Source organism: Oryzias latipes, chromosome 24 (assembly GCF_053564925.1).
Source record: "Oryzias latipes strain Hd-rR chromosome 24, Olatipes_Hd-rR_3.1".
NCBI lineage: Eukaryota > Metazoa > Chordata > Actinopteri > Beloniformes > Adrianichthyidae > Oryzias > Oryzias latipes.
In genome coordinates, this window is record NC_136260.1 from 2,222,849 (window position 1) to 2,240,172 (window position 17,324).

Consider the following 17,324-nt stretch of genomic DNA (forward strand, 5'->3'; position numbering starts at 1 on the left):
ATTTAAATACAACAGGACAAATGATAGGCTACGTCGCATGTGGCCTACTAGCCTTCGGATGTAAAGCGACTGCTAACGAGTATGTTAATAAAAGTCCTGAATATTATTATTCCTATTTGACCCTAAACTACAATATCCCAGACCGCCGTTTACCAGCCAGCTGCCCGAATGCCGCCATGACAAGCAAAAGAGCTCTGTGGCAGGCGGGAGCTCGTAGGAGCTATGTTCTGAGAATCGCTCGGTATGGCGAAGCAGCAAGCTTAGGCATCCTAAATATTAGATCCTATATATTATTATATCCTAGATATTTTTCTTATTTTCACTGGGACAATAATAAATGGATCATTCTTGTTTTTATTTTTCCTTACTGGAACGAATGTGGGTCACAGAGACACGGAAGTTACCGCTGAAAGCGACTTTTGCGCCAGGACGGAGAGCATATCCGTGTTTATGAATTACTTCGTGGGAACGGAATATTATTTTGTGGGAACAAGTTATTAATTTGTGGGAATGAGATATTTTTTCCATGTCAGGACGCGCGCTCTGAAGTTTTCTGTTCTCTTGTGTTTCCCTCTTTCACCACAGGAGGTCGCTCTCTCACAGCTCAGCTTTCACAGATTTTTTTCTGTGGTGTTTCTTCTGGTTTTTAACCCAAAAGTTTGACTAAAACCTGTAAAAATGGTAACAAATGTCTCAGAGATGCAGCTTCCTGCATCTGTGGAGCTACAGTTTATTCTTTTGTTGTCTTAAAGTTTGTATAGGCAGTGATGCAGTCTTCTTCATGTATACAGGAGGGAAGTGATTTGTTTTTGCATTCATATGAATCCTTGGAGTTTTCTTCCTTATATGGGAGTCAGAATAAGTTCAGGGCAATTTCAGGAACTGACTCACTTCTGGGAAACACTTGAGTGGAGAACAAAAGGCTGTCCGGCAGCAGAAAGCCTGCAAAACTTAAACCAAACTTAAGGAAGAGGAGCGGCAGCAGCAGGTGAGGAAAGTTTCTTATTTCTGTCATGAATGTCTACTGGAATGTAGATGTGAGTTTCAGTTCATTTACGATGAGAATCAGACTGATGCTGTAATCTTGATTTTGTACTTTACCCTATGAATGTCATTGTTAATATGGAGAAAAAAAACAGCGAACCCACTTCGTTGATGATGGAAACGGTAATGATTTGATGTTTCAACCTTTAATCTGACTAAATACTCCAAAAGCAGATTTTATGTTGGAGTCGATTTCAAAGATTAAACTTTAAAAAAGTTGATTTGTTTTTTGAAACTTTTGGTTTAGTTTTTTAATTAACTTTTTGGAAACAAACAGTGATCCCACTATTGTTGATTTCTGAAAATTCAACATCACAGCAAAAATAAAAATATTTTAAAATTGTTTTGGGATAAAAGGTGGGATTTGATGACATTCAATCAAATTCTTGTGAATTTAAAAAACATCAATCCAAGTTAACTTTATGTTAAAATATAATTTAGACAAAACTCAGACACAGAACGACCATCAAAGTCACCAAGTCAACTTGCTTTTTGTTTGACCAAATGCAAACAAATCACACAAAAAAGGATGGGGAGGGGGTCATCACAATCATTCCTGTTGAGAATTTTAATAAAGACAGTTTTAATCTTTATTTGCATCACTTTTTGATGGACAAAACAACAATAAAGGGATGAAAATGAAGATGAAAACGTCTCCGCCGTGACCTCAGCTGAGTCTGTCTGCAGGAATCCCAGCGCCAAGACAAACAGGAAAAGGGAAAGGGTGTGGAGTCATGTTGGCATAATCTCTGGGAAACTCCTAGAAACATCTAGATCAGACAATCTTGTTCAACTTTCACTTTTGTTTCCCTGTAAATCCGTCCTCCTCAGAGAGGCGGTCTGCTGCAGATCCGGCTCTCAGACTCAGAGATATCTACCCTAAACTCTTCAAAAAGTCAAACCGCTGCACAAAGACTTGAAAACCATATTTTAGAATCAATCGTACATCAGACCCAATGAATCACTTTCCATGTTGAGCTCTTTGTGATTTGCACTCATAGAAACAAATCTTCGTGGGAACCCTTCTTCCCTTCAGATAACATTCTGCTAAAGCAATAACCTGAATTCCATCCTTCTGTGTGAAATCATTTCAGAAAATCCTAACAGTCGGATTAGTTTCTCTGATGTGTTTAAGATTTGAATGAAAAGGAAAACTGTTTCTGTTTATTCAGCTGGGCTTTAATGATGGACTGCAGAGAATCCGAGTTTTGAGACAAAAACCCTCAAACTCTGCAGAAGTTTAGCAAAAACACTGGCTGTCATGGTTTGAAAGATGCTTTAGTCTGCCTCCTGCCTCCCAAGTGTGCTTTGACCCCCCCCCCCACCCAAGAATCAAGCTTTATCTGTATCATGACTGATTTTGGTTTCACCTGCAGAACAAACTCTTCCTCGGCCTTAACATGAGTTTCTTTTGTGAGTATCACTTGAATCTGTTTTACACAAGTCCTGTTCCCACTATAGAAGCCATCATAATGTGTTAAAAACATGTTTTTTTAAAAGAAAGGTCTGAATTTAGCATTAAAAGCAATATTCTTGGCCTTTAGAATGCATATTTCAATACTTTAGCATATCTATAAACCTATTATTTGTGGTGTCATTACATTATTGTACAGTTAATTCACATGTTCAGAAATAATCTGTTCTGATCCACTTTGTGTACAAATGTGTCTTTTGTGTTGAAGCTAAAAAACCAGGTACAGTAGGGGAAGAATCTTCACCTGTTGAAGCTCAGATCATCAAAATTGGACAAAAGTACTTTCTGATTGTTCAATTTTTTTGTTTCATTTTTTTCAGCTTCTTCAAGCCCAGCCTTCCAACTGGAGAAAAGCAGAGATAAGGTTTAAAAAGGAAAACTATTTTTGACCTGAAAAAAGATTTTTATACAGTGATATTAATAATGATAATAATACATTTTATTTCAAGCGCCTTTCAGGTCACCCAAGGTAACTGTACAAGGTTCAAAAAGAAAAGAAAAATTCAATAAGAAATCAACATGAATAAACATAAATCTCAGAATAAAACATCAATAAGACAAACAAACAAACAACAGACAGAATGGAGTTGTGTGAACTGAATGGATTAACTGTATGATTGTTTCCAAAGTTAAGTTCAGAGTTTAGATTTGAACAGTGACAGAGTCAGTATGGTGTAGATAGGGAGGAAGAGAATTCCATAGCTGGGGGGTGAAGCAACTGAAAGCTCTGCCCCCCATGGTGACAAGACGGGCAGGTGGGACATGAAGCTGGAGAAAGGAAGAGGAGTGGAGAGAGCAGGAGGGAATAGAGATATGCAGACGATCAGATATAGGGTGGAGCTAGGTTATGGAGTGCCTTGAAGGTCATGAGGAAAATCTTGAAACTAATCCTTTGTTTTATGGGAAGCCAGTGTAAGTTTTGGAGAATTGGTGCGATGTGGTGGGATAACGGGGTCCTGGTGATGATGCGGGTTGCAGAATTTTGGAGAAGCTGCAGTTTCTTGAGAGATTTATTGGACAAACCAAACAGGAGGGAATTACAGTAATCGATTCAAGAAGTGCCTTTGAACAAGAACAGCAGTTGTATGAGGAGTGAGAGAAGGGCGGAGATGAGATATATTGCTGAAAGTATAGATGAAAGTAAGCAGAACGGGTTATGTTATTAATATGAGATTGGACAGAAAGTTTGCTGTCAAGGATGAAACCCAGACTCTTGACCTGAGGGGAAGAAAGGACAGAGAAGTCGTTGATAGAGATGGAGAAGCTATTGGATTTGGAAATAGAAGATGAAGTGCCTACAGGGAGGACTTCAGTTATGGAACTGATGAGTTGGAGAAAATTAGAAGAGAACCAGGAATGGATTTCATGCAAACAGAGGGTAAGTGAGGAAGGAGGAAGTTATGAGGAGGGTTCAGTAGCTGTGGTGAGCGCCTCTGTCCGTGTCACGGGAGCGATGCCTATGAACAAGGACAGCAGTTGTGTGAGGAGTGAGAGAAGGGCGGAGATGAGATATATTGCTGGACCAAATAGATTTTCTGGGGTGAGAGTCATTGTACTGGATAGTACGGCTCTCCCCCATCTTTTCAGAAGGGGGAGAGCTGCTGACACATCTGGAAGGTGGTGTTGATTGTCAATCATAAAGTTGGTGGGACTGACTGAACTGCATAAATTATGTTAGCTGTTAAATATGTGGTCAAGGCCTTAACTTGTTTAAACATTGGTTAAAAGTTTGTCTTTGAAGCTGTGTTCCTTCTTCTAGATTTCTTATGTGTTTTTTTATCTTCAGGATGGAAAGGAAGCGAAACCTGGAGACTTGATTGAGATCTTCCGTGGTAATTACAACCACTGGGCTGTGTACATTGGAAATGGATTCGTGATTCATTTTGGCGCACCTAGTAAGTTGACCAAATCCTAGAAATCCAACCCTCCATCCATCCATCCATCCATTTTCTGGACCTGCTGTCTCCCTTTGGGGGACACAGGGTCAACAGAGCGTCTCCTGAGACATAAACAAATAAAACCGAGACAGATCAAACTTTCCCTCATGTTTAGGCTGAACATGCATCCAAAATGTTTCTACTGCTGTGCTGGAATGAAAACAGTTTTTCTCTCATTTCTCTTTTGAGATGCTCTGTCAGGTTCCAGCAGTCGTGGAGTCGGTGGCATCGTGATGAAAGAGAAGCTTCAGGATGTGGTGGGAAAGGACAAGTGGAGAGTCAACAACAGCTCAGATAAAAAGTACAAACCTCTTCCAGCAGATGAGATCGTGAAGAAAGCCTGTTCTCTTGTTGGAGTTTCACTGACGTACCATCTCACAAAGTACAACTGCGAACACTTTGCCACTGAGATGCGCTACGGCAAAGCTGAGTCTCGTCAGGTAGGTCATCATTGTTGGTGCTTTAGTGAGCCTGACTAATGGACAGGAAACACAATGTAACCCTCTCTTTGTGTCAGAGGGGTGGGGGTGAAGCCCCAAAGCAATCAAAAATTTTAGGGATCTGCTGGGGAGTTTGCTAGTTGCTCCAGAGACAGCCAAAGCCTTGATAGTTAAAAAGTTTTAATAAAACAGTCTAAAACCAGAAATGGTAAAAAAACTAAAAACAAAAATGACATAAAACACATGTAAAGCCAACACATCAGGAGAACAGTGGTGGTAATTGTCCATATCACGCCATTGTCCAAGTGTCCACCTTGATGTTCGTCCCACACCCAAGTCCTTCACACGAGCAGGCCTGCACTCCAAGCCACCAGTTCACATGCAATAAAAACAAGGCAAATCCACAAATAGTTTTAAAAACACAAAAACAGTCATGCAAAGGAGTTAAAAGTCAATCCATATAAAACCCAAATAAAATCCACTGGTGACTGAGCTACTGGCTGCTCATAGAAGCTCAGTGTGTAGCTGGCACACTTAACTTTAGGAGGGGTGAAGCCCGTTCACCCCTCTGTGTCTCCAAATGGCAGTGTGAGATCTTCCCGAGGGTGTGCTGCCTCCCTCCTCCTCCACGCGAGCGATTTACTGGTCCGCGTCCCGATGAAGACCTGTGGCCAGTGTTCTGCCGCCTCCGCGTCCTGAATTGCGCACCTCCGGCTCCAAGCCTTCGTCCTGCCTGCACCTTGCAGGTTGCACCCAAATGCCACGGACCTCGCGTCTCTGGCTCCAGCAGCAGGCCAAACTCAAACGATACAGGCTCCAACAGTCCTCCTGCTGCAGGCTGTGCCCAAGTGTCAGGAACCCCACGCGCCGGCTCCAACAGTCCTCCTCTCTTCTCGCTGGCCGCGCACTGGTGCTCTATAAGAGAATATCAGCCTCCCTGCTCTGTATGTGACCACGCCCTCCCACACAGGTGTCCTTCATCCACCATCAGCAATCTGTGCAAGCAGTCACAAACTACCTGCTGACACTCCCCCCGGCTGAAAGCGTTCTAGTCCCTAGAACTACTCACGGTACCTTTGGGGCCTTTGCCTATTAATCCTCTGGGAGCGCCTTGGTTCAGGTGCTTGAGCAGCTTCGTACCCCTCTGTCACTGGGAGGGGAAAGGCAAATCCCCATAATGCTAGGCCATCTGCGGGTGTTTGCTCTTCAGCTGTTGGCTCGCTTGGTAACTCTTGAGGGACGAGACAGGGGAGGCAAGGTCTCAAATTGTTACGGTGCAGAACCCTTTCAGGACCGTCTTTACCTTCTGGCCTGACTCTGTAGACAGGGCGATCTGGATAGGGCTGGGCTACTACAACCTGAGGTTTACTTTCCCACCTATCACTAAGTTTACCCTTTTCCCTTCTCCTCTGGTCTAAGACCAGAACCCGCTCTCCTGGAAGCAGAGGGGAATCTTTGGCAGCCTTGTCGTAGATCTTCTTGTTTGTGCTGGCTGCTTGCAGTAAAGAGGTTGACGCTTTGTTGTAAGCATAAGTCAACTGTTGATGGTGCCTACTCACCCACTCTGTCGTGGTAGTGGTACTCAACGAGGCCAATGCTCCTGTCAGCATGTCCACAGGGGTTCTAAGGTGGCGGCCGAACATTAGGAAGGAAGGTACATATTTAGTGGAGGCATGCACGGTGTTGTTGTAAGCCTGGACAAGGCCTGGAAGGTACCCCGCCCAATGCCTTTGTTGTTCAGCCTCCAGTGTCCCCAACAAGCTTAGCAAAGTTTGGTTGAACCGCTCGCATGCCCCGTTGCCCTGTGGGTGGTATGGTGTGGTGCGGGACTTACGACAGCCATAAATCATGCACAGTTCTTTTATGAGTCTTGGCTCAAAGCCAGGGCCTTGATCTGAATGCATGACCTCTGGGCAGCCGAATGGCTGTATAACATGAGTCCTCAAGGCACAAGCCGTTGCCACTGCTGTCTGATCAGGGGTCGGAATAGCCCATGCATACTTTGTGAACAAGTCAGTCACAACCAGAATGTTCTGGTATCTGTCTGTAGGGCGGCTCAATGTTAGAAAGTCCATTGCCACTATGTGCATCGGGGCTCTGGCAGTGAATGGGGCAAGAGGAGCCCTGTGATCAGCCTTGGTTTTGTACAACACGCAGCGGGGGCAGGCCTTTATATAACCCTGGACAGTCTTTTCCATTTGGAGCCAATAAAAATTTCTTCGCAGCGTAGTAAGCATGCGATCTGCACCTGGGTGTCCACTGTTTTGATGGCAAAACTCTACCAAGGCTGCAGTTTTATTGTTCGGGACCACGACTTGTTGGAGAGTTTCGTAGGTTGAGGAGTCTCTTACTCTCCTGCATAACACTCCCTCAATAATTTCGAGTCTTCTCCATTGCTGCAAGAGTCTCTTTATTGGCTGAGAAAGCACCCGCCTTTCTGCTGCACCTGGTAACCCACCTTGAGCCAGATAGTCCAGAACCTCACAAACTGTGTGGTCTCTCTGCTGTTCCAGTCTCCACAGGCCAGGGTTCCACCCCCAACCATGAAAGGGCTCTTCTGTCTCATCCAAAACCTCCATAACATGTACTGTCTGGGTGCCAACAGGCCCTGGGCTTGTTGAGGCAATGTGGAGTCTAGACAATACATCAGCATTAGTATGGTCCTTCCCCGGTCGGTACTGGATGGTGTAATCAAAATTGGCCAGCTGAGCAACCCACCTCTGTTCCACGGCCCCTAGTTTTGCTGTCTGCAGGTGTACAAGGGGGTTATTGTCCGTCACAACAGTTATCTTCGCACCCCACAAAAAATCTTTGAATTTCTCCACCAGAGCCCATTTCATTGCCAACAGCTCAAGTTTAAAAGAGCTGTAGTTGGCATCGTTGCGTTTTGATGGGCGCAGGCTCCGACTAGCATATGCAATGACTCGTTCTGCTCCATCCTGTTCCTGGGCTAAAACAGCACCTAAACCGCAGTTACTGGCATCTGTATAGACAGTGAAAGGCTCTGTGAAATCCGCATATGCCAAAATTGGCGCTTGTAGCAAGCATTGCTTGAGCTGCTGAAATGCAACTTCGCACTCATCAGTCCATTGGACAGAGGGTGATCCTCTGCACCTGCTCCTTGATGAGCCCCTCAAAAGTTCATTCAGAGGTTTAGCAATCTTGGAAAAGTCTTTAACAAACCGCCTGTAGTAGCCCACAAAACCCAGAAAAGATCTTACCTGCCTAACTGTGGTAGGACGGTCCCAACTCTGGACAGCTGCGGTTTTCTCTGGGTCAGGCGACACTCCATCACCACTGACTTCGTGGCCCAGGAACTTGACTTTCTTATGAAACAGCTTGCATTTCTCTGGGCGAAGAAGAAGACCATAACGCCCCAGGGACTCAAACACACGCTCCAGATGGTCCAGGTGGGTTGCAAAGTCTTTGGAATACACAATAACATCATCCAGGTATACAAGAGCAGAGTCAACAAGCTGGTCCCCCAAACAGCGCTGCATCAGTCTTTGAAAGGTTGCTGGGGCATTACAGAGTCCAAAGGGCATCCTGTCAAACTCAAATAAGCCAAAAGGTGTTGTAAATGCAGTCTTTTCTCTGTCTTTCTCCTCTACCTCCACTTGCCAGTATCCACTGGCCAAGTCCAGAGTGGAGTACCAATCTGCTTGGTTGAGACTGGTCAGGGAATCTTCAATTCGAGGCAAGGGGAAAGCGTCTTTATGAGTGACTCGGTTCAATTTTTTTGTAGTCCACACAAAAACGCCAGGCACCGCACTTCTTCTGTACCAGCACTATGGGTGCAGCCCACGGACTACTGCTCTCTCTAATGACGCCCTGCTCAAGCATGCCCTGCAAAAGACTGCGGATTTCTTTATAGAGAGTGGGGGGAACAGGCCTGTACCTCTCTTTGATAGGTTCTGCGCCACCTGTTGGGATTCTATGCTTCACAACACTAGTGCGTCCATAATCATCCTCATGCCTGGCAAAGACATGACTCCATTTTTGAAGTAATTGCCCCAGTTGTTGCTGCTGCTCATCTGTGAGGTCCTCCCCTTTAATACAAGGGGGATGGTTTTCCCCACCTACCGCGGACAGACACTCGCCAACATCAATGACTGCCACCTCTACAACACCTGTGCTCACCTCGCAAAGGGAAACGTCTTTGCAGCCTTTTACATTTTCTGGGTTGACCGAACAGACCTTGGCTAGCTTCTGAAATCTACTAATGATCACAGGGAAGGGATTCAAGTTCCTTACTCGCACAGGTAATCTACCCTGGTCTACAGTCACTAGAGTCCGTGCAACCTCTATATTGCCGCCTTCGGTGAACGGCTCCACCATTGCGCAAACTTTTGGCCCACAGGGCCAAGGCGCTGTCTTTGCCCACAGCATCACCTCGCTGTTTGCCGGTACAGTCACTGATGCTTGGCAGGCTGGACGAGCTACCCTGGTCAAGGGCTCCATATCTGAAACAGCTTGGATACGCTGACAGTCAGCAAAAACATCCTCCCATGCCCTTCTAAGGGGCTGACGTTTTATAAGAGGTGGTCGGTGCTTTTGGAACAGTTCTTCCCAACACTCAGAAATTACATTCATGCCCAAGATGGCCTTCTTTTCACCCAAATAGCCGTCTTCTACCACCACAACCCCACAATTCGGGACCCGAACCCCCCCCACCTGGAAGTCAACTACTATGTAGCCTGTATAAGGGATGCTTAGTCCATTTGCAGCTCGAAGTTTAAGCCAAGAGAGGACCCCACCCAAATGCTTCTCCTTGAAGAGGTCTTTACACAGACTCTCACAAAAAAGTGTTACTTGCGACCCAGTGTCTAGCAAACACTTAACTTCTACGTCATCTAGTTTAACCGTGACATATGGGCAGCTCTCTGTAAACCTGGTTGAGGGTGGGGAGCTAGGTGGGTCAGCGCTAAGGGGTCCGGTCACCTGACCCACGGTGGCCGGTGGGACTAAAAATCCTGATGGGGGGCTCTAGAGTGGCAGCTGCGGCTAAAATGCCCCGCTTCTTTGCAAGTAGCACAGATTGGGCGGCCCTGTTGGTCCCACTCATATCGTGGTGTCCCTCTAATACCCCTACTAGCTGGTCTGGCTCTATTATCTGTTCTCCAATTAGACTCTGGCTTCATACGTGTGTTTGGAACCGTTCGGTTTTCCTGTAACTCAGACAAAATATTTTTAGACATTTCAGCCACTTGGTCTTTCACCTCTTTTAGCAGTTCATTTTTCAGTTCTGTTTTCCAGTCTGTCGTGGTTTGTGCATGGGGCACCTGCTTTCCTATTGCCATACAGGAAGACGGCGACCATTGTTCTGCTTGTTCCTCTTCCAATGAGACTGCTTCCATCTTTACTTCATCAAAGGACAATGTAGGAGTCTTCCTCACAAGGCGTCGTAGCTCCTGGCGAAGGGAACCTTCTCTTAATCCCATGACAAACTGGTCTCGTAGGATGGCATCACCATCCTCAAGTCCTGCCTCGTTTCTCTGTTTCAACATAAGAAAGAGTTCTCTCAACCGCAGGGAAAAAGACTTGAGTGACTCTGGTGGCTGTTGTCTACAATTAAAAAAACGAGTCCTGAGCACAGAAACGTGAGTGTTATCACCATACAGAACATGCAAAACATCAAGAATTTTCTTAGGAGTGTCTCTAAGTGATCTCTCCAGAGTTAATATTTCTCTCTTTGCTTCACCTTCAAGTAAATTTAAAAGAATGTCAGCTTTCTGAGAGTCTGTAAGAGGCTGAAAACTTAGCATAGATTCAGCTTGGTGTTTCCACTCCCCAAACTTGAATTGAGCATTTTCCCCACTAAACTTTTGCACCCATGGGCAACCCATGAAAAATGGCATCATCATTGCTGAAGGGCCAGCTGCACCTACCTGGGCCTGCTGCATGCTGGAGCGACCAGTGACTCTACCCAGCAGAATCCTGCCGACAACGCCAAACATCTGTCAGAGGGGTGGGGGTGAAGCCCCAAAGCAATCAAAAATTTTAGGGATCTGCTGGGGAGTTTGCTAGTTGCTCCAGAGACAGCCAAAGCCTTGATAGTTAAAAAGTTTTAATAAAACAGTCTAAAACCAGAAATGGTAAAAAAACTAAAAACAAAAATGACATAAAACACATGTAAAGCCAACACATCAGGAGAACAGTGGTGGTAATTGTCCATATCACGCCATTGTCCAAGTGTCCACCTTGATGTTCGTCCCACACCCAAGTCCTTCACACGAGCAGGCCTGCACTCCAAGCCACCAGTTCACATGCAATAAAAACAAGGCAAATCCACAAATAGTTTTAAAAACACAAAAACAGTCATGCAAAGGAGTTAAAAGTCAATCCATATAAAACCCAAATAAAATCCACTGGTGACTGAGCTACTGGCTGCTCATAGAAGCTCAGTGTGTAGCTGGCACACTTAACTTTAGGAGGGGTGAAGCCCGTTCACCCCTCTGTGTCTCCAAATGGCAGTGTGAGATCTTCCTGAGGGTGTGCTGCCTCCCTCCTCCTCCACGCGAGCGATTTACTGGTCCGCGTCCCGATGAAGACCTGTGGCCAGTGTTCTGCCGCCTCCGCGTCCTGAATTGCGCACCTCCGGCTCCAAGCCTTCGTCCTGCCTGCACCTTGCAGGTTGCACCCAAATGTCACGGACCTCGCGTCTCTGGCTCCAGGAGCAGGCCAAACTCAAACGATACAGGCTCCAACAGTCCTCCTGCTGCAGGCTGTGCCCAAGTGTCAGGAACCCCACGCGCCGGCTCCAACAGTCCTCCTCTCTTCTCGCCGGCCGCGCACTGGTGCTCTATAAGAGAATAACAGCCTCCCTGCTCTGTATGTGACCACGCCCTCCCACACAGGTGTCCTTCATCCACCATCAGCAATCTGTGCAAGCAGTCACAAACTACCTGCTGACACTTGCTCCTACTGCTCCACTGTGGTAGAGGGGAAATCTTTACTCCAGGTTGGGTGAAGGCTTGGGTCAATTTTACCTGTCAAGGTTTAGACTATCCATCCCAAATATTTCACACGACACGTACTGACGATAATAACAAATGTATTAATAACAGAATTATACTCAACAATTTCAAAAAATTGTTCAGACATAAATCGCATGGCTTCTGGAATTCTGTCAATTTACAGATTTTTTCTATCCTTTTTTTCTACTTCAGAAACAAAGAAAAAAATTAAAAGAAAACCACAGATCTCAGGGAAAATTGTAATTTAGAGCTTCAAAAAACACTCAAATGAGTGCACTCAACAGTCCTACTGTTGCAGGGGACACCTGTCCAGGGTGTCCCCTCCCTTTGCCCGTAAGCGGCTGGGATAGGCTCCAGCAGCCCCATGACCCCGAAAGGGAGAGGGATCAAACGGCTTAGAATATGAATGAATTGTTAGAAATGATTTGAAGCTATGAACTCTGTAGATTATTTTTACTCTTCGTCTTTGTTCTGCAACTGAGATGCTGATGAGTTTTGGATCTTTGTCATAAAATCACTGCTTCAAACTGAATAAGTTTGTTGTTGTTCCCACAGGCGCAGACAGTGGAAACCGTCGCCGCCGCAGCTGCTGTGGGTGGTATTACTGGTATTGTTGCTTCAGTGATTGGTGGACTCTCACATGGGTCAACATATTAAGACAACCTTTATGGAGTCATGAATCATACATGATCACCGATTTAATCAATACTTTGTAGTTCTGTCTCTTTTTCTTTGGTTCAAACAAACCATTAGAATTGTATTTCATGATTCTGGGTTCAGATATGAGGCAGTAACCAACATTAGTGCCTGAAAATCTCAGAAACAACTGTTCTACTTTTCATCTCAGTTGACTTTAAAAAGAGGATTAATGAAATGAATCTTTCTATTACATTAAAAAGCTTTACTCGTTTCTCTGACTGAGCTGAGTGTTTGTTCCAAACCAAATCTTTGACTTTCAGAGGAAACATTTTTTCAACCCTCTGCTGTTTTACTGATATCAAAGATGATCCTGTTTCAGGTTGACTTTAGTACAACAGACACTTTCATCTGATTTTTCCCTGTTGTAATAAAGTTTATTTGCTGGAAACTTTGCTTGTTGTCTGTTTGAAGTCTTTCAGAATCACTGCAAATCACTGCAAATCATTGCAATTCGGTTTCATGTTTCTTGGTTCAGATATGAAGCAGTAACGAACATCAGTGCCTGAAAATCTCAGAAACAGTTTTCATCTCAGCTGACTTAAAAAAAGATGATGTAAAATGAAAATGGAGCTTCAACTTCTCTAACAGCTTTTTCCAATTTAACTGGTAGAAGTAAGCGTTAAAGACAAACAGAAAAACACCTGCAGTCCCAGGAAAATCTGCTTCAGCTCACAGCCGTTTTACTGCAGTGAAGATACACAGAGAGACTGTTACTTGGCTTAACCCTTGTGCCAGCCTAGTCACTTTAACATTGGGAGTTGGGTCATCTAGACCCACTAGACAGTGCTCTGAACCTTTTTTCTTCAATGATTTGTGATCTTCACTGGTGTCCATGGATTACATGAAATCTTTCCACCTTTATCCACCTTTGTCATGGTAGGGAGAACACGTCAATGGAAGGGGGGGGGGGTCATCTAAGATAGCACAAGGGTTAAAGTAGCCTATTACCACAAACATGTAGAGTTTTTTCAGATGTCAGAGTAGTTTTCCTTCAATAATATCACTCATGTGAACAGAAAAAAATAAACATTGGAAAATGGACTCAGTATACAAAACTAAACTGTTTATGAAGCGGAAATACAAGGGTTTAGGTTTGGTGCCGTACAAGGATAAAGGATAACAGAGCCAAGAGAAAAGGGGAAGAAGTGTCTCAGGTTGATTTCTGAGGGGTGATGAAGGTGAACAGGTGAAGCATCTCTAATCCTCAGACAGTGAAGAAGAGTGAAGAGGAGGGCAGAACACTGCAGAAACAAGCCCTTTAGGTAACTCAAGAATTCTTCCCCCAGTGGCAGATTTTTCCTTAAGTAAGCAATACAAAATCTGCATGCGGGGAAAGAAAAATGGTCTTAGCGAGAATTCTTAATATATAAAAATAAATCCTAGTCAACGAGACATTTTTTCAAACTGAGATTATGTTGTTGTTGAAAACCTTCTTGATATATATTTTTAAGACAGCAAACATGAGACTTTTTCTTGAATCAAGGCTCCTTTTACTTTCCTTAGATTCAGTTTTTGAAGTTTTGAAAATGTTTTTCATCCACACGATCTTGTGAGGAATGTGGTTTATCAAAGCAGCAGACATTCCAGCAGGAACCTCCTTCTGTCTCCTCAGACAAAAAGGAGGAGGGAATGTACAATCTAGACTTTAAAAATGATTCAAAAGGATTCTTGTGATGGATTTGGATCGCCTCTGCAGAGGTTACACCTCCCCCAATCCATCAGAGGGAACAGAAATAAACAGGAAAATGGAATCTGACTCAGAAAGAGAGAAAGAGAAATCTTTAGCACTAATGACAGAGTCAGGACTAATATGCACGGGTGGAAAGCAGTTTCTGAACCAGAGCCACAGAAATGGGACTTTTAGATTCAGGATGAGGCACCAGACAAACACAAAAGCATCCATGTGTTGGATCTCACAAGCCCCCATCAGAACCACACATCCTAAAGAGGGGGAGGAGACAGCAGCTTAGAAACAGTTCCAACGACATTTGTTTTCTTGGAAGAACTGCATCAAAGTGAAACTGCATCCAAATCTTGTGAACGGTGGGGACTTCCAGGAAAACCAAAGTGAAACTAAACAGAAGTTTTCCCAGACGTTTTCATGAAAGGCCTCAGAGCTTTGGTTTCATGAAGGCTTCATTCACTCAAACGTCTCTGAGCTCCACCAGAAAGATTCCAGCTGTGTTTGATTTGGTTCCTGCAGACCGACTTTATCAGCAGAGAAATGTGTGAACGATGTTCTTTATGATTAAAGGCCAGTCAAATGCACTTATTTACATTGTCATTCTCATTGTTTCTTCTCAACTTTTTGTTGGATTTGCAACTTTCAAGTTCTGATTTTTCTGTCCTGGTTTTATTACATGCTTAGTTTGATTATTGCCTTCAAGAGTGAACAAAAATAGAAAGAGAGAGATTCTGCAGAGTCATGGAAACTGCAGATGAATAAAGCTGATGAAGTTATGAGGAAGAGTAGAGGAAGCTAGACTGAGGTCAGAGGTCAGACATTTGGTAGCAACAATTTGGTTTCATGGAGAGAAAGAATCTCAGATGTTTGCTTTGAGGATGTTTCTGCAGAAGAATAGAGAAGGGCAGAAGGAGCTGCATGTTGTCTTTGTAGATTTAAGTCTATGACAGGATCCACAGAGAAGAGGAGTGGTTTGGATGAAGACGTCCGGATTGACAGAGAGGAACGTTGGAGTTCTTCAGGGCATGGATGAGAGCTGCAAATCAGCAGTGAGATGTTGTTGGTTTAGAGACTGTGATGGAGAGATGGATGTTGAGGTTCTCCTAGGGACCAGGGGACCAGGATGGATCAGGACTGGATCAATCAGAGAAGGAGATCCTGGCAGATGTTCTGGAGATCAATGCAGTGAAGCAGATGGAAATGTTTGGATACGTTGAGAGGAGGAACAGGGAGGATGTTGGTTGGTGAAAGTGTAGGATATATATTGTGGACTAGTGATCAGAAAATCAGGAACGGCTCAAGGAGAGAGGAAGCAGAGACTGTAAGATTTGTCTTGAAAGATACTTTGTAATAATTTGACTAAAAAAACCCAGACATAACATGCAATAATATGAAAATAAATCTCTGTTTCCATTGAGGTATTTATTATTGTTAATATGGAATCATTAATTAGGGGGAAGTTTTCTTTAAAAAGTCTAGTGGGAATTGGGTCTAACAGACAAGTTGAGGATTTGGAGGACGTAATAATTGATGCTATTTCCACTTGATCCACAGCAGTGAAGCAGTCTAATATTACAGAGGTTTCTATGGATACCTCCACTTCTACCGCTTCAGCCTGTTCTGGGCTGATAGAAGGAATAACTAGATTCAACTTAAGTCTAATATTTGAGATTTTACTATTGAAAAATGTAAGAAAATCATCAGAGCTGAGAGAAACAGAAATATGTGGTTCTTCTGAGCTCTGACTGCGAGTTAATTTAGCTATAGTGCTAAAAATAAATCTCATCTGCCTATCTTGGATAGGGGGGGGGTGATAGTGAAAGGGGGGGGTAAGACCATGAAGCAGCATAGAGCAGACAGGTTTACTGGTTGTTTATCATTACGGTACGGTTCAAATGTAGTACAAAAAGGGCGGGGCCTGTCCACACACAGTCAAATGTTATCAACACACCTGCTAGCTGCAAAAATGTCCACATGTCAACATGTACACAAAACAGATAGTGTTCACGAACGCAAACATATTCCTTAAAACCAACTAGTGTGAAATCTTTCATTCATTCAATCATGCAAACTATTAGTGCAAAGGTGAGCTAACACCTGTGCTCAGGTGAGTGTTTATGTTCTTCTAAAATGGATGGTGGAATGTGAAAAGAAGGAGGAGGAGCGCCCAGCCACCCCCACACCCAGACCCCCGCCGCAACAGCAGCGGCAGCCGGAATCCCCCCAACGCCACACGGGAACAGGCAGGGAACAACCGCCCCCCGGGCGACCAAGACCGCCACCCAGGCCAGGGCCAGCAGGACCGCCGCGAGGCCCCCAGAGCCAGAGAGCAGGGAGAGAAAGAGAGCGCCGCCCCAGCCCAACCAGGAAAGCAGCCCCCCCGCCGCACCGGGAGAGCCCAACGCAGGGCCCCACCGGAGAAGGACGCCCACAGCCCCAGACGAGCACCCCACCACCACCCAGGAGTTCCGGGCATCCCCCCGCCCCAACCCCAGGTACGAGCCAGGACCCCCCAAGGGAGACCCACTCCGCACTCCAGGCAGCCACCCACCCGGCCCACGGTTGGTCCAGGGAGGAGCAAGGCAGGGGCCCGCCGCCCCCGCCCAGGAGGGGGGAACCCTGGGGAAAAAAGGGGGCCCACAAGGGGTGTTGTAAATATGGCCCGACCAGGCTCGGCCACTGTTGGAAGTTTGGCGGGGCCCAGCGCTCAGGGGCAAGGACTAGGACCCACCCCCCAGGGACACGAACACCCCCGGCTCAGGTGTAATGTGAACCCCCCCACCGTGAGGAGAGAGCACCGCTGGGCCCAGGAAGCCGGCACCCAGGGGACACGGCCGCCGTCGCCAAGGGGGCCCGCACCCCCCACCAGGGAAGGGGTAGGGGACAGATGGACCCAGGTCCCACCTTCCTTGCAAAATGTGTGTGCGTGTATGTGTGTTTGACAGGGTGTGTGTGTGCATGTGTGTGTGTTTATGTTGGAATGTATATATTGAAGGGGGAGGGGTGTGTGTACTAAGGGGGGTGCAGTTAAAATTGGCGAGTAGGGCACTAAGGGGACATCTCCTGATT

General features: G+C 45.2%; 1 protein-coding gene across 1 annotated transcript; it reads left to right on the plus strand.

Moving 5' to 3' along the window:
- Positions 1-769: 769 nt before the first annotated feature.
- Positions 770-12,963, plus strand: LOC101173355 (phospholipase A and acyltransferase 3). The gene is made up of 6 exons (XM_004083947.3): positions 770-988; positions 2,421-2,457; positions 2,839-2,882; positions 4,305-4,413; positions 4,645-4,895; positions 12,428-12,963. The coding sequence occupies exons 2-6, from the start codon at positions 2,445-2,447 to the stop codon at positions 12,527-12,529; spliced, it is 519 nt and encodes a 172-aa protein (XP_004083995.1). The 5' UTR covers positions 770-988; positions 2,421-2,444; the 3' UTR covers positions 12,530-12,963.
- Positions 12,964-17,324: the final 4,361 nt, after the last annotated feature.